This window comes from Amblyomma americanum, chromosome 8 (genome assembly GCF_052857255.1).
Source record: "Amblyomma americanum isolate KBUSLIRL-KWMA chromosome 8, ASM5285725v1, whole genome shotgun sequence".
In the NCBI taxonomy this organism is placed as follows: domain Eukaryota; kingdom Metazoa; phylum Arthropoda; class Arachnida; order Ixodida; family Ixodidae; genus Amblyomma; species Amblyomma americanum.
This window is the reverse complement of record NC_135504.1, coordinates 74,140,906-74,161,067: the sequence shown is the minus strand read 5'-3', so window position 1 is coordinate 74,161,067 and position 20,162 is coordinate 74,140,906. Positions and strand designations below refer to the sequence as shown.

Sequence of the window (20,162 nt, the reverse complement as noted above, 5' to 3'; positions counted from 1 at the left end):
CAAGCGTGTTGCTGATCCTAGTTGGCATGTTAACTGTCTGTGTGAGGTTAAAGTAAAGTTCAGGATCAATGAATTCTTTGGATTGAGGAGAAGTGGCGGTTCAATTCTCGCAAACAATGTCTGGGTAATTGAAATCGCCACAAAGTACATTTGCTCTGGTAAAGCGGCTCTTTAAGTCGAGAAGTACCAAGTGCAGTTCATTGACGAAAGAAATATTCCAATCATGTGCTCGATAGCACGCGGTGAGTATGATAGAGCTTCCGGGAAGGGATATGTTTACGCTGAGGATTTCTTGATGGCTTTCAATATCAATAGTAAATGAAGACATGGCTCGATTAACGAAAACTAGGATGCCACCGACTTTGCGTTCCACCCTGCCTGGCCTGTGTATTGTAAATGACACATTATTCAGCATCTCTTCGGATGAGACACCAGGGGTTAGCCAAATTTCCGTAAAAATAGCAAAATCAGTAAGGTTGTCTTCAAGGATGGCTTCATCGCAGTCCCTTTTGGGTAAGTAGCTACGAATATTTGTGAGAACCGCTGATATTTTGTGGTGCGCAGCTGCGCGGACGCCGTATTGTACCGGCTGATCTTAAAAGGTGAGTTACATTTGAAGGTAAGGTTTATGGTTTATGATTTATGAAGGTTGAACGTCCCAAAACGACTCAGGCTATGAGAGACGCCGTAGTGAAGGGCTCCTGGGGTTCTTTAACGTGCACTGACATCACACAGTACACGGGCCTCTAGAATTTCGCCTCCATTGAAATTCGACCGCCGAGGCCGGGATCGAACACGCGTCTTTCGGGCCAGCAGCCGAGCGCCAAAACCACTCAGCCACCGCGGCAGCGTGCATTTCAAGGTAAAAAGGTAAGTGTATCTTAAAATGTAAGTTGCTATCAAGGTAAAAAAGTAAGCGTATCTTAAAGGGTAAGTTGCTATTAAGGTAAAAAAGGTAAGCGTACCTTAAAAGGTAAGTTGCTGTCAAGGCCATACGAGTATAGTTTGCTCGAGCTGTACGTACACGCGCTTAATAATCTTCCCAAATTGAAAATGTGGTTTCTTTTAGCTTAGAACTGGCGAAAGGAATGCTCGACTTGGTTTTAAAGCTGGATAGTTTAACAATAATAGGACGTTCTCTATATTCGCGGAAACGGCCAAGTCGGTGAGTTCGCTCAATGTCTGAGCTCTGGATAGGTACTTCAAGGTGTTCAGCGCAGAAAGATATGAGCAACCAACTAGCCCAAACCACCGTGCTACTGCAACGTATTTCTTCTACACTGGGCTTTTTTTTTTATCTGTCCAAGCAAAACATTCTCCAGTTTTCACAAAAAAAGCAGCACAGTCCTGTCTTGTTTGTCCCTGGTCTTCTGTGAGTGTTTTATTTATGTAGCAAACCTTGTCTGCACTATAGATAGCAACCTACAAGCCCAAAACACGGCGCTACTGCAACGTATTTCTTCTACACTGGGCTCTTTTGTATCAGTTCAAGCAAAACATTCTCCAGTTTTCACAAAAAAAGTAGCACAGTCCTGTCTTTGTGGTTCCTGTTTTTCTCTGTGTGTTTTATTTATGTTGGGAATCTTGTCTGCACTACAGATAGCAACCTACTAGCCCAAAACACGGGGCTACTGCAACGTATTTCTTCTACACTGGGCTCTTTGTTATCTGTTGAAGAAAAACATTCTCTAGTTTTCACGTAAAAATGCAGCACAGTCCTCTCTTGTTTGTTCATGGACTTCTGTGAGTGTTTTATGTGGCGAATCTTGTCTGCACTACAGATAGCAACCTACTATCCCAAAACACGGGGCTACTGCAACGTATTTCTTCTACACTGGGCTCTTTGTTATCTGTTGAAGCAAAACATTCTCCAGTTTTCACGTAAAAATGCAGCACAGTCCTGTCTTGTTGGTTTCTGGACTTCTGTGAGTGTTTTATTTGTGTGGCGAATCTTGTCTGCACTACAGATAGCCCAAAACACTGTGCTACTGCAACGTATTTCTTCTACACTGGGCTTTTTTTTATCTGTCCAAGCAAAGAAATCTCCAGTTTTCACGTAAAAATGCAGCACAGTAATGCCTTGTTGGTTCCTGGTCTTCTGTGAGTGTTTTATGTGGCGAATCTTGTCTGCACTACAGATAGCAACCTACTAGCCCAAAACACGGCGCTACTGCAACGTATATCTTCTACACTGGGCTCTTTCTTATCTGTTCAAGCAAAACATTCTCCAGTTTTCACGTAAAAAAGCAGCACAGTCCTGTCTTGTTGGTTCCTGGTCTTCTGTGAGTGTTTTATTTATGTAGCGAATCTTGTCTGCACTACAGATAGCAACCTACTAGCCCAAAACACGGGGCTACTGCAACATATTTCTTCTACACTGGGCTCTTTGTTATCTGTTGAAGCAAAACATTCTCCAGTTTTCACGTAAAAATGCAGCACAATCCTGTCTTGTTGGTTCCTGGTCTTCTGTGAGTGTTTTATTTATGTTGAGAATCTTCTCTGCACTACAGATAGCAACCTACTAGCCCAAAACACGGGGCTACTGCAACATATTTCTTCTACACTGGGCTCTTTTTTATCTGTTGAAGCAAAAGATTCTCCAGTTTTTACGTAAAAATGCAGCACAGTCCTGTCTTGTTGGTTTCTGGACTTCTGTGAGTGTTTTATTTGTGTGGCGAATCTTGTCTGCACTACAGATAGCAATCTACTAGCCCAAAACACGGGGCTACTGCAACGTATTTCTTCTACACTGGGCTCTTTGTTATCTGTTGAAGCAAAACATTCTCCAGTTTTCACGTAAAAATGCAGCACAATCCTGTCTTGTTGGTTCCTGGTCTTCTGTGAGTGTTTTATTTATGTTGAGAATCTTCTCTGCACTACAGATAGCAACCTACTAGCCCAAAACACGGGGCTACTGCAACATATTTCTTCTACACTGGGCTCTTTTTTATCTGTTGAAGCAAAAGATTCTCCAGTTTTTACGTAAAAATGCAGCACAGTCCTGTCTTGTTGGTTTCTGGACTTCTGTGAGTGTTTTATTTGTGTGGCGAATCTTGTCTGCACTACAGATAGCAATCTACTAGCCCAAAACACGGGGCTACTGCAACGTATTTCTTCTACACTGGGCTCTTTGTTATCTGTTGAAGCAAAACATTCTCCAGTTTGCACGTAAAAATGCAGCACAGTCCTGTCTTGTTGGTACCTGGACTTCTGTGAGTGTTTTATTTGTGTAGCGAATCTTGTCTGCACTACAGATAGCAACCTACTAGCCAAAAACACGGTGCTACTGCAACGTATTTCTTCTACACTAGGCTCTTTTTTATCTGTTCAAGCAGAACATTCTCCAGTTTTCACGCAAATAAGGAGCACAGTCCAGTCTCGCTTGTTCCTGGTTTTCGTTGTGCGCTTTATTTCAGCTGCGAATCCTGTCAGCATTGTAAATAGCAACCAACTAGCCCGAACCACCATGCTGCTCTATGTGCTCATACGGGAAACCACCCTTAAAAATTCATCTCTTAGTTTCGCGCCACCACCTACCACCCAAAGTGCACTCAGTAGCGGAGCAAAAAGGCGACCGTGAAATGAAATTCAACGCTGTAATGGCAAAGCGATCAATGGAAAAGTGAAATGTAATCAATAGTGCTCCAGCAGATTAGTGATATCGCATCGTATTATTACCTGGGCTCTTAGCGCGACCGGGTTAAGGGTCCCGTGCAGCGGGAAACACGGCGTCGTCGTCTTCGGCTGCTTGAGCGAAAACTCCTCAGTGAAATTCCCATATATGGTGACCCTGTGACGTTGTTACAGCCTCCCTATCATCCGATTGTGAGCAAACTACGTACCGTGGCAGATGACAGACAGTTAAATTAATGAATGGTCGCGACATGTTGCTCACGAAGAGCAACCCGGGCCTCACAAGCCCCACCGGTGGCTTTGTTTGAAACAGCCACCTGCAGGGGTAGTGGCGCATCGCTTAACCGCTCCACCACTGTGCCAAGAGCGGTATAGGGACTCCCAGGGATCTATCAATGTACACTCGAGAATGACCAATTCCGCTTATATGGGCATTAACCTATTAACGCTATCCCGTCATGTCTTTCAGGGGGAGCTTAAGTCCTCCTCATTTTTTAACCTTTTTTTTACTTGCACATTGATTTCCTATACCACTTGTGGTCACTGATTTATCAAAGGACAGGAGCTAATTAATTTTGACGAAGATATTTGATCTTATCTGTAGGAGAGCGGCTGCAATTGAGGCCCGCTACAGGGAGCCTCTGAGGAGGAGGAGGAAAAACATTTATTCAGAGCACAAAAACTGGGTGGGTTCAGTACGAGAACCCATTGGTCGTCATCATAATCCGGCCCCTCTCAACCAGTGATTTCTGGTCGAGTGGGCTGTGGCTATGAAGGGTTGCCTCCCAGCGTGAGTCGGATCGGGATTGCTGTCTGGGTTTTCTTGACATTCCCAAACCGCGTGAAAGAGTGTGCCAACTGCTCCACAGAAGGGGCAGGGCGAATGGTAGGTTTCTGGGTACCATTTACTTATTAGGTAAGGATTGGGCAGAGTATTAGTTTGTAGTCGCCTGATTATGTGCTCTTCATATTTACTTAGGGTTTTGTGAGGAAGAGGATATTTCCTTCTTGTGATTTTATAGTACTCCGTAATTCTGCATAGCTTAGTAAGGGTGAGGGCTTGTCAACTATGTCAGAGAGAGGCTGCGTGCCAGATGCTCGGAGGAAAAGAGCTCGAGCAGCTGTGTTGGCCGCCTCATTGCCCGTCGTTGAGAGGTGCCCTGGCGTCCAGAAGATCTGGATGTTGGAAGGATTAGACCTTTCCAAAATTTCCCAACACGGAGCGCCAACGCGGCCTCTGAGGTAATTGCGTACCGCTACTTGTGAGTCGGACGTAACCGTTGCCTCGCTGTTCATTGATATCGCTAGTGCGATAGCTGCTTCTTCAGCCGAAGTGGTATCCACCGCTTGGATAATGCTGCTTGCAATGATATCCCCCCGGGGTGAAACTGCTGCAATTGCCGCGACTCCGTTAAAGGGTCCAGCCGCATCGACGTAGACCGTGTCCTTATTTCCATCCCAGCGCTTAGAGAGGTGTCTAGCTCTGGCTAGTCTCCGTCCTCTGTTATATTCCTCATCCATGCGTTTTGGTATGGGGTGAGTCGTAATGTGTGATCTCATCTGCATGGGCATGTCGATCTTGTCAGCGACTTCCCGGGGTGGACTGGTTCTCAGCTTCTGTAATATTTTCCTGCCAGGCTTAGATGTTGAGAGCCTGACAATTTGATTTACACGGTGGGCCTCCATTAGTTCGTCGATAGTGTTATGGATCCCCTGCTGTAGTAAGCGCTTAGTGGATGTGCATAAAGGGAGTCCCAGCGCCGTCTTAACTGCCTTTCGAATAATAACCTCTAGTTGGTCTTTCTTCTTTTTGCTAAGCCGTAAGTACGGGGTGGCGTATGTTAGTTTAGAGAGAATGAAAGCCTGAACTAATCTTATGGCCTCCTTCTTTCTTAGCCCTTCTCTCTTAGGGAGCCTCCGAGTGCTAACGCTGATTCCGCAAAATCGAAAGTTGCGGCCCGTCGAGCCTTTGCTCCCCCACTAATTAGGCTGAGGGGCAGCGCCATCGACTAAGGGCGAAGCCGATTTAATGTCTGCTTATTGGATAGGGCAGCGCTTCCGTTTTACTCTTTTCATTGCCTCATTATATTTTTATATTGATAAGTTGCAGTCTTATAGCCTGCCGCAGTTATTGTTCACACTTTTTTCCGTGCTCACACATGCATATTATTCACTCAGGTGAGCCAGAAATGATGGAATCGTTCAAAAAGGTCATGTGAGCGACTCATTGGCTCTGAAAGCTATCAAATTCGTTATCTTGCTGCAGAGATAATGAACCATCGCCTATACTAAAGGCAACAACACATTTTTGCTGGCGGCAGTTCTTTTAGAGCCAGTCGAATAATCAGAGCGATCCGATAACCCTCTCGTATGCTCTGCGGTGACGAATATCACGCATTTCCCGGAAAAACCGACAAACTCGAGTAATTATTTTTTTTCTCTTTTGCACGCGGCAGTTTGTAAAGTTCAGCAGGAAGTGAGCGGTTATGAGCAGCGTAGATAAAAGTAATAAATGAGGGAGTGAGTGTAATACGGCACCGATATCTCCCACAGTGAGCGATAATATTCAGCGGTGGCGATTAACAGTTAATATTGGGCGCCTCCTTTGTGCCGAGAGGCAAGCAGCAGCCAAAAATTTGGGGTCACGTTTTGTTTGCATTGTTCATTGTCGCCAAGAGCTGACATAGCTCGTGCACCGGACGAGGCCGCAATCCACGGGCATTGTTTGCGGGTGAGTGAGTAAGAATACGTGGCCTCATGATTGACGGCTATCAACCTCAAGCGCTCAGAGGGCAGTGGTAAAGAGTCGGGGCTGTAATGCGGATAATGAAAGTGATTGCTTTCAGATATCCCGATGTCCGCACTCGTCACAGCCTGGAGCAGCGCGTAGCACGGGCAGCATTCTACGCGCTTGCGGACTGCGGATCATGTCGACCGAGCGATCTTCCCCCCGTGTTTTCTGGCCTCGTATCTACCTACTGGGCGACACTCTGACGCAGGTATAATGCATGTTTTTCTCTCTCTCGTGTACCAATGACATAGCGCGTAGTCATTGCATATTTTTGTTTTGCTTAAACATATATAGTCTTTGGCGATGACCTGGTGACTTGAGCTAAATGTCAGGGCTCAGCCTACATATGTACATGCGTCTGAAGTACATGTTCACGGAAAGTTTTTGTACAGTAGACATATTTGAAAACAGACTTTTTTTTAAAACAGAACAACCACTAGGAGTGAATAGCTTTTCCGCCATTCAGGCATCTAGCATACTTCCTCTTTCCAACACCTTCAATAGAATTTCGTCTGAAAATGCTGGCTTAATTTCCTTTGTTCGACAAATCAAGCGAACTTTCGCAAGTCCGAATTTTGCCAGCACCCATCATAATTAGGCCGGTATAAAATTCTCTAAGTTCAGCATTACACTCTGCGACAGGTTTGCGAAACAAGCCGGACGTGTATATGTCCGGTGTTTCAGGGAAGACTTTCAAAATTTTTGCAAAATAGGCTTTTTGGAGTAAACATGTGGCTTTTTGCGGTATAGTATTACCAGGGTTGGCGGACACCGGAAAGGTGGCGAATTCTCTTAAGTAGTACGTTGGTTAACTAATTATTGATAATAAACTTTTAATGATGACAGATAGGCAACAGGTTGCAATTGAGATTTGTAGCCGGCCGCACCGTGCAAGTATACATGCGCTTTCGGTCGAAAGCGTGCAGAGAAAGCAACTACTCCATTGCCCGTAACTAGTGGAAAAAGCCAAATTTTGTCGACCCAAAGCACCAAGGGTAATCGCGTCTCTTTGAAATTCTAGAAACTGATATGGCTGTTACTAACGATCTGTTCCAAATTTCTGATTGCAACTGTGCGCCTAACTATACTGGCTCAACAGTTAATTATTAAAAATTAGTTAACCGCCTTGCTACTAAAGACGATTCACCGGCTTTCCGGTTTCCGCGAACACTGGTAGTACTATCCCGCAAAAGCCATGTTTTCACCCCAAGAAGCCAATTTTAGAAAATATTGGAAAGTGTTAGCTGAAAAGCCCGGTATCGGCATGGCGTTCGTTGTGCCCGGAGGAGGATCCATAACGCTTCAATTTTTTTTAATTAAGTTCAATTTTATTTCCAGAAAAAGAAAAACTCTGGTGCGACACCTGGGCTAAAAGCTGCATTTGTCAGCTTGACGAGGCCCAGAGCCCAGCGTATTACAAGGCAGGGCAAGTCACACAAATATTGAAAACAGAAAAATAAAGGAACACAAAATAGAGATACTTAAACACACAGCACAGATAGGCCTGTAAAATGTGGTTACAAGTAGAACGTGTATACAATTTTGTAGTAATGTAAAACGGAAAATGAAACATGTATATGGATGATTTTAAACACATTCAAAATCAAAATAAATAACACGAATCTAACACGAGGTAGAAAAACAGTGCAAAAAGAAAAAAAGTTTATAGAATGTGGCTACTATGGTTGTATTATGAAAAAAAATATGAAGAAAAATATTAGGAACAATGAAAAACAGTTATTCACCAGAGCATCTATAGGTAAAGAAAGTACTGGTTAAGGCTGGGATTGGTAAATTGCGAATATTTATTTATAATGAACGGGAGGTTGTGCTTAAGGGACTATAGTTGGTAATTGGTGCGGAAACGGAGAATTTGCCATAAATCAGTGCTTCGTGCAAGGGCATTATTGCTGCTATGTTGAAGGGATGAGATTGTGAAAATAAATTGTCTGAACTGGCCTGATGAAGCATAATATGAGCGCAACATGCGAAATTCATACATACTTTGTATGGGGACAATATTGTACTGACGGAAATATTGTTCAGTAGCAGAAAAGTAGTCAGTCTTAGCTATGTTGCGCATAATCGTTTTTTGTAACATGTAGATCTTTTTAATGTTCTCTTATATAGTTGTTAGCCACACTAAATTCCAAAAATTAATACATGACGAGAACAGGGCGTGGTATCTTTGGAGTTTGATATGAATTGGGAGAAAATAACGGCATCGCGATAAGGCACCGGTTGTCCTGCAAAGTTTTGTGCATATGTTGTCAATGTGTGGTGGCGTTCGGTACGTTACGGCACCATGGACTGCGGTGCGTGCGATTCGGCCAACCGTACGCATTCAGCCGAGCTGGCAATACACCACGTCCGAGAAGTCATGTCATTTGAGTCAACCGCACTGAGTCAACTGGCGCTGTGAATGTGGCTGTGTCGTGGGCGGTCGCCGTGGCGATATAAGCGCGGGACTAGTTCGTCGTTAACTTATTCTCTCTTCTGCGTTTCTCCCGGTGTACTGCGAACCAGTGTTCAAGGGCCAGACTCATCGCATTGGTGTCTCAGTATCAGCAGCTTGGTCCTCCTTTAGCGTAAATAGGTGTGGCGGCCAGCTGCGACGCAAAATGTCGTCGGACAGGATGTGCAGGTAGTCGGGAGCTCGTTGCTACAGGAATGAGCTTAGCTTGGCGACTGTGTTTCTTGACGTAAACACCACAGAGAGGACTATAGCATCAAGAGTAACGGACAAGCATCTGTTTTGGGACAATCACTAGACTCCCGAAAGCGACATAGAGAGTACCGCAATATCATGTGCTTTCAGATTTCATGATTTTAAAAAGTTAGGGGCGATCAACTGGATTGAGGCAGAGGAAATGCGATAGCATTTTTCTTCCGCTCACCTATTTATTACAGTTTTGCTTATATTCCAGTTCAATTCTCCGCTTGATTCTATTCCAATTTTTGGTAGTGGGAAGCAAAGGGGAAAGATGGGGCGGGTGAGAGTAGGATGGTTGACAGGTGCGGCAGGTGACAGATGTTGCCGCCTGTCAGGTGTGACGTCGACGGATGCCGGCTTTTCGGTCCAACGAATCTGCTAGGCTATTGCATAAATATAGTACTTATTCTTAATTAATAATATACCTTTTCATAGACATTGTACAAGATAGATGAGTTTATACTAAAAATTAGTTGGCTCTTCCAGTACGCAATCGATTTAATATGAAAAACTGGTTTACGTTATTGGGCTGGAATTAAGTTTCGATTCCCCGGGTGCAGCTGGTGCGGCTGCATTACTGCGCCTTTCAGTGGAAATGAGAGCCCCAATCGTTGCCGATGCTTCATTAAAAAACAAAAATGTTTGATTGTACCGAGAGATCGAACCTTGGTGAAATCGAGGTTTCCACATGAGCCCAAATTTCGACATTTTATTTCTGAAACTTTGAAAGCCGAGGACCACGTTCAAAGCACCAGAAACATCTGAGCTATTCCTTGATGATAAAATACATGTACAATTTCTTGCAGATCGGAAAAGACTTCATGTTCTTATAGTGCGCGGCAGCACATCGTAGTTAAGCATGCCGGCCAGCAGACCGCGAAAACATACATCGCTGGTTCTCATTTGTTGCACATTACACAACATTTGGTCGGAAGAGAAAAGATCGTTCTCTTGCACGAAGAATTTATGCAGCAAAAAACTTTGAGGGTGTTTAAGCTTCGCCTTTAAGAGTAGAACGCGACAGCATTACGGGATGGTCGCTACATGCGCAGACGAACGGGATCACAGCGCCCCTCAACGGACTCCGCGACGGACTGAAATTTTCCGCCAGACAGACGAGACCCAATATCAAAGTAGTATCGCATCACCACCTGGTGGCACACTTGGGAGCCCCGCGGAGGGTTTATACCTCTCCTCTTCCCGATTACGGGCGCCCGAATCACACTTTACACATCGATATCGATACGCCATGCATACACACATAAAACCGTTCAAGTACAACGAACCATCTCAAAAATCGAATTAATCTAGTCGAATTACCTAATGACTAATTAGCATACTCAAAATAATGTCATATGCACGCATCAGTACGTGTCCCTAAGACACCGCACTAGAGACCCGCTTCTTAAACATCGAGCGGCGAAAGAACGGTCAAGGTAGATCTAGAGTGGTAGCGCTGCTTGCACAAATAGGCGATATGTTCAAAACATGGAGGCTTATGGTGCGGAGCCAGAGCTGTCTCCGAAGAGTGAAGCTAACTAAACAATGACGTTTTAACTGAAAAAAAAAACACACTACGTCTCAGCCGCGTATCTTGTCGCGGTAAAAAAAAAAACAACCTTTGAGCGCCTCGAGGTTCGTTGCAGCACACGAGACAGCGCCGAACAAAACATTCACGACGAGTGCCGACTAGTCATTTCTTGAGTGTCTTTATTCTTTGCTCTCGTCTGGTGTGACATGCTCACTTACGAAGTGTTAACGTACCAAACAGGGCCAGCTATATGTGTCAGTGCCTGAGAGATACATTTATAGCTATATTTATGCGACATACAATACTGTATGGTCTGATCTATGATAATAAAGGAAAGTGAAGAGCAGTATTCTATCAACATAACGTCTACAAAAATCAGTGCGCACAAAATCATTTTCAGTTGCAATTGTCAGTGCTCATTAACATGTGTGCAGCGTAAACGCTCAAGGCAGCATTAACTTAAGCGTTTGCAAAAGATAGGGCGAGATATTTCTCTATTATCAAAGCGTGCCACGTGTATGTTGATCGTCGCGTTTCTTCACCACCAACACAAATAATTCTCATTCAGTATTTCACGCAGTACAGCCAACACGAAGCACAACCATTCAGTCCCTGTTTGAATGTGGACGGAAACTAACAGAATTCACTACGAAACTTCTGCCTTCGTAGAAACTACTCAGTGGTCATCCGAAAGTGACACGTTATCGACGCCTTCTTGGCTGGTATAGCCATTCAGTGGCAACAGCATACTACAGTACCGTGGCGTCTGTAGCATCCTGCCGTTGCAGTGTGATGCCAGCGGAGCAGTTCTCACTTTGACTCTTTCCTCTGAGCGCCAGTTCTCAAACAACACCAACCTCTTTGTCTCCTACCACGCCGTCTTTCCGAAGACAGTGCAGTGATAACCGTACGAGGAAAAATTTGGCTGATACGGCAAAAAGCAAGTGTGCACATGTAGCCGACAATAACGTAGCCGGAGGGAAATAGTGACCAAACACTTCAAATTAATGCTGATGGAAGGCGAGCAGCGGCACGCAATGAACTGTCGAGATAATCCGAGCAATTGAGGCCGTAGTAGCGGAAGTCAGCGGCGAGCAAGGCCCACAATAGTCAAGGTGGATGGCATAAGAGGCGTTGCCCGCTGCTTTCAATGAACGCGAAGAATTTTTTTTATAAAAAGCGTTTTACTTTCAAACCAAATATACCCAGCTCAAATATTTCTAATACTAATAACTATAGTGTTTTCGTAAGTAATAAAGAGACTACAGATATGTAACCAAATTATTTTTATTTTATTTGTGTCGTCCTCATGAACGTTTATGGGTATGCGTGGGTCCTCGCGACAATTTTGGGGCTTCAGTGCGATATCCCAGTCGATGTCGCTGGCAGTTGATTCCAGACCGATATCGAGCCCCGCCTTCGCGACTTGTGTCATTTGCCTTCGAACGGCCGTGAAGCAGCCTTTGCTGCTCAGGCACATGAGCATAGGGTGCCTCGCTGCAGCTTCCGTTCCTGTATTGAGGCACCTTAAGAAAATCACGATGCTGCAGTGCCTCTGCACTGACACTATGCGAAATACTGCGTGCGGTGTGGAGGAAGCGCAGACGTTAGGGTCAGGGGAGGAAAGCGCGAGCAACTTCCGGCCCGGCTAATTGGAGAAACCTCGGCTGAAGCCGTCACTGGTCCTTCATCCGCTGTGAACTTAACTGGAGGATTAATTGGCACTAGCGTCCGTAAAAACGTTTCAGAGCACTGCGGCGACCCGCACCGGAGAAATGCGAAGCATGTGCTGCTGCTTTGATCATGCGCCTATTTTGTGCCCGTAAATGCATCTTTATCACTCTATGCTCCTCTTTCATTCTCTTTGATACACTTCACGTCATCATTTTCTCACAGGACTTTGGTAAGACGTTATCAATTATGATGATCAATTATAATGATCATCATCATTTCAATCATCGTTATCATCCTAAATCTAATTTGCCTATATTCGTTTTTGTTAATTGTCATTGACAAATTATCTTAATTACAACTAATTAACGACATTACTGCATCAATCTTCGTCACAATATATTACGCCACTCAATAATTTATCGCTCAGTTTTATTACACTCACACGCAATCGCACAATGAAGTTGTAACGTTATAGTGCGGACACAATTTGCCGGGCACATTTTGTTGACACATTCTGCCCACACGTTTTGCTGTCATGACCTCGATATCGATCCATTTAATGCTTTCGCAATAGTAAAGAGCGCGATCTCACGGCAAGAAGTTATTGAAAGGACAGAAGATCTTCCTCTCTGTCGCTTTTGTAACCGCCGGGCTTTGTTTCCGTGTTTCGCGAACTCGGTCAGTCGCGTTATCAGCGTTATCTCGGTCGCTGTCTCCTGCTTTGCGGCGCCCGCCATAGACAATTTGGCGTCGTGCTCCTTCATGTGTTAGTGATATCGGTGCTGCGAAATCCGCGGTAGTGTTTGGTTTTGTGCTCCTGATCTTCGAAATTGCGAAGAGTGCAGCGAGGCCGGCACGAATACGACTGGAACCGCTACCAACGCTCGCATTCTCGGAAGCCACCGCTCATTTCGGCACCATGGATCATCAACCATGATTTAGTCTCTGCTGTTGAGGAAGAAGTCATCTGGTTTGGTCCGCAAAAAGTGGGCAAATCATGGAAATCGATTATGCAACTGAACCGATAAGCGTGGTTGGCGGCGTAGCCGCGGTTTGGTCAGCTTTGTGGGTAGCAGTAACCACAGTTAGCGGAAACCGCGGTTTTATTAACCCCGATTGAGTGCGCCTGTCTGATAAGGGTTCTTTTTCCGGGATTATTATTCTGTATTTGGTAAATCCATGAACCCCTTCTTGCGTGTTTAATTGACAGCTGTCTGGTAAGTTGTAGTTAATGCGTGTATGTCTTTGCTCTCCTTTTGTCACGTGCTTATATTGCACTCGTGATTCTGCGCGTATCTGTATCGCAATTTTTATCCTCATACACCTAAATCTCCCTAGTGAGAGCTAATTTAGAGTTTTTGCTCTATGTTAATAAATGTTCCTGCTATGGAGAATACGTGTTGTTTCTTTCTTTTCAGTTCTCGTTCAGAATGTGTGCCTGGGGGCAAATCATCGCGGAGTCTTATTCGAGGTAAGGTTATGGCTACGTTTGAACTTTGAAATGCAGTAGAAAACTGCCCCATTTTTAAGCCCTAGGTGCAATAGGCAGCCAATAATTGTGAATTTTTATTAGAGCAGAGTACTGCCAATCTGGTAGGCAGTTTTACTTGCAATGATTGTTTTCGCACTACAACATTGTTGGGAATAAGGGGGCTCATACCGGTTTTGGCGCACTCCTTTCAGCCCCGCATTACCACGGTCGGATCCCCCTGTCCTATACGGTGACTTTCATTTTGCTGTCATCGATTGAGGCTCTCGAGTCGGTTGCATGAGAGCTGTCATATGCTTTTACATTTCTCACCTCATCCTTCCATAGGTCCTTGATGCTTTCATCAGCGGAAACATCATGCGCTGCTCAAACATACTCTCTCCTTACAAGCATGCACCTTTCCGACTGCATTCTACACCAACCAGGTTACCTAGCTTGCTCCGATTGCGGTGCGTGTCGTCGGAAATATCCTCTTGTTTGTTAATGTCCGTACTTCGCGCTCCTTCCGACCGCCACCCTGGCCGGACTCCGGACTCTCTCCCACTTATTCCCTCTGTATGCATGGTTCTGGGCAAATTTGTTTTTATTTCTTTATTCTGGCCCTTTCTAGCCATTTTAGGCAAGGCTACGGATTTGTCTGAACCCACGCCAAACATTCGTGCCCTACAGAGCGCATGTACTGAGAGCTAGACCTCTCGGGCAACGGGCTCCCACTTTCAACTTGTACATTTCTTGCCTATCCGGAGACGAGTTGTTAGTGGCGTTTTGCTCAACTTCTGCCCTACGTTGCGTAGACGTTGTGACGTGGTGGTCCGTGGCCTCTCCGGCTACAGCACGCGTGCGTGGAGACACACGCTTCCCCTGGTTCTGGGCCCCGAAGACGCCGCCTATACGGCCTCCGTGGTTGTCATGCTGGGCACCAGTGACAGCGCCGAGCCACGAGACCCTGAGGGGTCGCACGTACCGCTGGAGGAGTACGCCGAAAACCTGCAGCGCATGCTCGACTACCTCATGGCAAGGCTATTCCTGATACTATCTCTTTATCGTTTCTGCACTTGCCTTTGAAGGAAAAGTTGGAAGGAACTTAATTGCTTGCGTTTATGAGATACATGACGCATTTTTACACTCCGATTATTAATGATGTTCTTAGCACACGCACTTTGCAGAAAAACAGTCGCCCTTGTAAATCGGTCTGATTGCTTTCCATAGTCACTGAGCGGCTATACGACCGCCTGGTGCTGGACGCGAGTCCAAGATTTCTTTTCCCAGTTTAGATGCCGCATTTCAAGCAAGAGGGAATAAAATACCTCTGCATTCTTCAATGAAAGCAAAATTTTAAAAATAAAATACTTAGCAGTCAGAATTAGTACTCATGCACATAAGCGCCGGATCCTTTACTTCCAGAGTGCAAGGAAGGGGCCCAAAATAAAATAAACATAAGACTGTATTTGTGCCTTTGCAAGTCAATCGCTCACAACTGTCCTTTGTGCGAGCGGCAGGAATCATAAATTGCATGATATCACCTGTGCAACACGGTACCACTCACGCAAATATTCTGATCACGCGCAATTTCCCAGCAAATGTTTATTTCTATGCAACAGAAACAAATGCTGGGGGGAGTGGTGTGGGGGTGGGGGGGGGGGGGGGGGGGTATCGTCTTCCATATGCAGACAAGTTCTCTAGTCGAAATGTTGGCTAAGCATCACGAGGCTTCCCCTCCCTTGTACCCTTTGTGTGTTCAAGAAAACCTTGTTCCTTCACTATCTCTACCATATATTTCTATGCAATATATTTCAAATTGTGCCAAAATACAGTCGCTCTGCACATCAACAGTTTTCGAATAAATCATTGTTTTTGAGAGGTGATTTTGCTCTGCCTATGTATGTGCGCGTGCTCAGGAAGCATGGTCATGACACAGCTACGTAGTACACGTCAAGTTCTTCAGAGACTTCATGAAACCGTCCGCCTATGTTAGGTCGCTACACGTTCTATTAAGATGCTTGCAGACGTTTGCAGTTGCTATGATGGTTTGTGCCCCTGTAAATCGTACGAACTTGTGGGCCATACTTTTGGCGGCTTTAAAACAGCTTTCTCAAAACGATACTGTGGCTAGAAGACCTATATTTCAAAGATGGCTTGAAAGCTTTGAAAGCCACAATGTGCCGAAGGTCGGACGTTAATGATTGATGCGATGCAATGCTTTCCTTTTTTTGTAATAATCCATTTTGCAGCCAATGCTTAAATCTGGGCGCACGACGTAAACTTTGTGGGCGTTAATAGAGGACTTGTATTGTTTTTGTGCTAGTTGGTTGAAGTTCATCTTGGTTTTCAAGCGACACCACGAGACACAACGCAAGGAAGACGGTTTGTCATCGCCTTTCATTTTCGGTGTCGCCTCGTGGCATCTGTAAAAAAACGTGCGCAGAGCAGCCCCTTTTTGCAGACAAAGCATTCTGGGAGGAAATAGCCCTCCCTGCTGTAATAAGCCGATTTATTTTGCCATTATCTCAGTTTAAAACTTGCAATCCACTCCAGGCTTGTGGTATCCCCGAGGACAAGGTTATCCTTGTGACGCCTCCTCCCATCGATGAGCAGCTGTGGCTGGCGAACGCCAAGAGACAAGGTACGTGTGGCTTCTGCTTTTTTTCTGCTGTGACGATAAACACATAAAATGTTCTATAGGTTTTATACTTGGGCAGCGACCTTTATTTATGTGACCGGATCCAAAGACGCCCTATCCGGAGATTCGAGGGTTGTTCTCTTCCTATTGAGCTCCCTTCCAGCACAGGCGCTCTGTCGGTGGTCGTCAGTGGAGAAGTATGAGAGCCCGTGTTGCGCCTCGTCCCTTTCATGGAGACGATTTATGGGCAGCCCTTTAAGGGAAGGGGGATTCCTTTGAACAATGCATATCCTATTCTTTTTTAATGAAGATGGCGAAGCGGGAAAGTCGGAGAGTGAAGAAACAGAGAGGGTTGGAGATAACGGGTTGCGGAAGGGACACTGCTCTCGCCAATCAAAGCAGAAGGGTGCGAAAAATGAGTGACACAACGTCTAATCACGCGCACAACCTGGACACATTTCTTATTGTGTAAATAGTTTGTATATATTACTTCTCCCCCAATCCTCTCTTCCTGTCCCCTCACCTCTTTCATTTATTTTTCTCCATTCTGCCTGCTATCCTTTATTTGCGCTGCCCCAGCTCAGATGCTTCAGTATCGATGGCAGATGCCGGGACTAGCAAAAATCTTTTCCTTCCTTTTTAGTATTATGTTAATAAAAAAACCACTACCACCACCACACAGTGTCTGACAAACAGGATGACGCCACCCACTCGCACGGTCTGACCCCGTCAGCGGCAACGGTTGCTTCGTCCAGGGAAGCACTACTGCTAATGCTTAATCTGCCGCGTCAACCGCAATGGTCGTCTCTGATTCTTCTGTTAAGAACAAAAATTTCTGATAATGTGCTTTTCGGGACACATATCTCGGCCACGCAGGACGCGCACAATCTTCCTCCTCTTTCGTATGCCCATCCAACCTTGTATCACCAAAACACTCCGTGCGTTTGTTCTTTCAGCCGCCGTGGTAGGTCAGTGGTTAGGATACTCGGCTACTGATCCGGAGTTCCCTGGTTTGAACCCGACCGCGGAGGCTGTGTTTCGATGAACGCGAAGCGCTTAGGCGCCCGTGTGCTGTGCGATGTCAGTGCACGTTAAAGATCCCCAGGTGGTCGAAATTATCCCGGAGCCCCCCCCCCCCCCCCCCCCCCCCCACTACGGCACCTCTTTCTTCCTTTCTTCTTTCACTCCCTCGTTTATCCCATCCCTTACGGCTTGGTTCAGGTGTCAGCCGATATGTGACACAGATACTGCGCCATTTCCGTTTCTCAAAAACCAATTTTTCTTTGGTCTTACGAACCCGCCGTGGTGGCTCAGTGGTTAGGGCGCTCGACTACTGGTCCGGAGTTCCCTGGTCCGGACAGCAGCAGCTGCGTTTGTATGGAGGAAAAACGCTAAGGCGCCTGATTGCTGTGTGATGTCAGTGCGCGTTGAAGATCCCCAGGTGGTCGAAATCATTCCGGAGCCCTCCACTACGGCACCTCGTTCTTCCTTTCTTCTTTCACTCCCTCCTTTATCTCTTCCCTTACGGCGCGGTTCAGGTGTCCAACGATATATGAGACAGATACTGCGCCATTTCGTTTCCCCCCAAAACGAACCAATTATTATTTTGGTCTTACGAAAAAAAGATCGAAATAGATAAAAATTGCCACGAGCAAGTATCTGACAGAGTCATATGATGCTCAATCTAATAAAAAATAAAACACACACATGAAAAAAATAATCTGGATTAGCTTAGCGAATTCAGGATATACAAATCGAACTGTGTCGGCGTTCACGGTCTTCATTGGCGTTGGCGTTGACAATGTTCTAGACAGCGATGGCTTTGAGGAAAGGAAGAGAGCATAACTGGCTCCCTGCATATGCAGACGCCTTATTCGTGCTTTGATACATGTGGTGGTGTTGAGAGAGAGAGAGATGTGGCCTGAATGCATTAGCGCGGACAGCGTTGTGGCTAACATGTGGCACTACAGCAATAACTAGGCCGCAGCGTTCATTTGGTGATCAATCTCTCGCGATCAACCATAAACTGCATTCCACCTCCCAGGGTGGCAGGGATGGCGCACTGCCTATCCAGTGTGCGGAACGCAATCAAAGCAGGCTTTTTTGTTAGACACCAACGCCACATACATGAAAGCGAGATTGAGGTTTCCACTGACCCACGGAGCAGGCTGTGCGCGTTTCCTTTCGTGAAAATGAACTGCTTTTGCATAGTTGTCAGCGCCAATGAACTGTATGAACACCGTCGGCTAACTTTTTTGTTTGGGTTTTGAGGAAAGGAAAGGGCACAGTAACTGTCTGACGTATCTCGGCGGACACCCGAACCACGTCGTAAAGGAAGGAATATAAGAGGGAGGAAGAGAAGAAAGAGAATACTGAAAATCGAAAGTTGGATTGTTGAATTGTGATGAATTACTGATCCTGAGTTCCCGGGTTCGAACCCGACCGCGGCGGCTGCGTTTTTATGGAGGAAAAACGCTAAGGCGCCCGTGTGCTGTGCGATGTCAGTGCACGTCAAAGATCCCCAGGTGGTCGAAATTATTCCGGAGCCCTCCACTACGGCACCTATTCTTCCTTTCTTTCACTCCCTCCTTTATCCCTTCCCTTGCGGCGCGGTTAAGGTGTCCAAAGATATATGAGACAGATACTGCGCCATTTCCTTTCCCCAAAAACCAATTAAAATTATAATGGATTGTGATGAAAGGTGCGGCGCTGAGCCGCGGTGGAATAATAATAATAATTGGTTTTTGGCGAAGGGAAGGGAAATGGCGCAGCATCTGTCTCATATATTGTTGGACACCTGAACCGCGCCGTAAGGAAAGAGATAAAGGAGGGAGTGAAAGAAGAAAGGAAGAAAGAGGTGCCGTAGTAGAGGGCTCCGGAATAGTTTCGACCACCTGGGGATCTTAAACGTGCACTGACATCGCACAGCACACGGGCGCCTTAGCGTTTTTCCTCCATAAAAACGCAGCTGCCGCGGTCGGGTTCCAACCCGGGAACTCCAGATCAGTAGTCGAGCGTCCTAACCAATGAGCCACCGCGGCGGGTACGCAGCGGCAGAACAACTATGGCTCGGTGCTGCTAGTGGCGCATGCGCAGTAGGAATATGGAGCGAGCGAGAGAGAGAAATATCCGCTGCGAGGCGCGCGGTCTGACGTCCTGTGCCTCCTCGGAGTACCGCCACGGCGAAATCGCAAGTTCGCAGCCATTAAAGCTTTCGCTTTAAAAGCTTTAACCGATAAAATATGCGACAACGCAGTTACAAAAATAAATAAAGGCACAGTAACAAAGGTGTATATGTAGTCATAACGTTTGTTCACCAAGGACAAACAATCCTCATGTTCCTAATCCCGAGCCATCAGACATTTTCTCCAATACCTGAGTATGCGCTCTCTGTGAAACTAGTTATGGTCCGTGCTGTAAGAGAAAATTTGCTTACTTGCAACAGGAATTTCGGGGCAGTTATTCCCTGCATCAGACCACATATTTCTAGCAGGCCTAACACGTGAAAGAATTTGGTCGTGCTCAATCCAAAAGATGAGTGTTAAAATATAAAAAAATATTAAGAATCCACTTTAAAACTTTATTCAGATATAATGCACTTTTAAAGCGATGTAAACGAAGCAAGCACATAAGTGACTAGCAATACTGCGTACCATCTATGTGATTTCTGCAGCCCAGGCTGTTGTCAGCTCAACACGATCACTGTATCTA

At 45.6% G+C, this 20,162-nt stretch overlaps 1 protein-coding gene across 2 annotated transcripts in view; it reads left to right on the top strand.

The window, feature by feature from the left end:
* Positions 1 to 6,427: 6,427 nt before the first annotated feature.
* Positions 6,428 to 20,162, top strand: part of LOC144101925 (isoamyl acetate-hydrolyzing esterase 1 homolog) — a 37,216-nt gene continuing 23,481 nt past the window's right edge. Inside the window, exons 1-4 of one of the 2 annotated variants that reach the window (XM_077635157.1) lie at positions 6,428 to 6,632; positions 13,761 to 13,813; positions 14,626 to 14,845; positions 16,367 to 16,454. In XM_077635157.1, coding sequence (XP_077491283.1) covers positions 6,561 to 6,632; positions 13,761 to 13,813; positions 14,626 to 14,845; positions 16,367 to 16,454 — 433 coding nt within the window. In that variant the 5' untranslated portion in view covers positions 6,428 to 6,560. The remainder of the gene's footprint in view (positions 6,633 to 13,760; positions 13,814 to 14,625; positions 14,846 to 16,366; positions 16,455 to 20,162) is intronic. The other variant, XM_077635156.1, reaches the window with a different exon arrangement.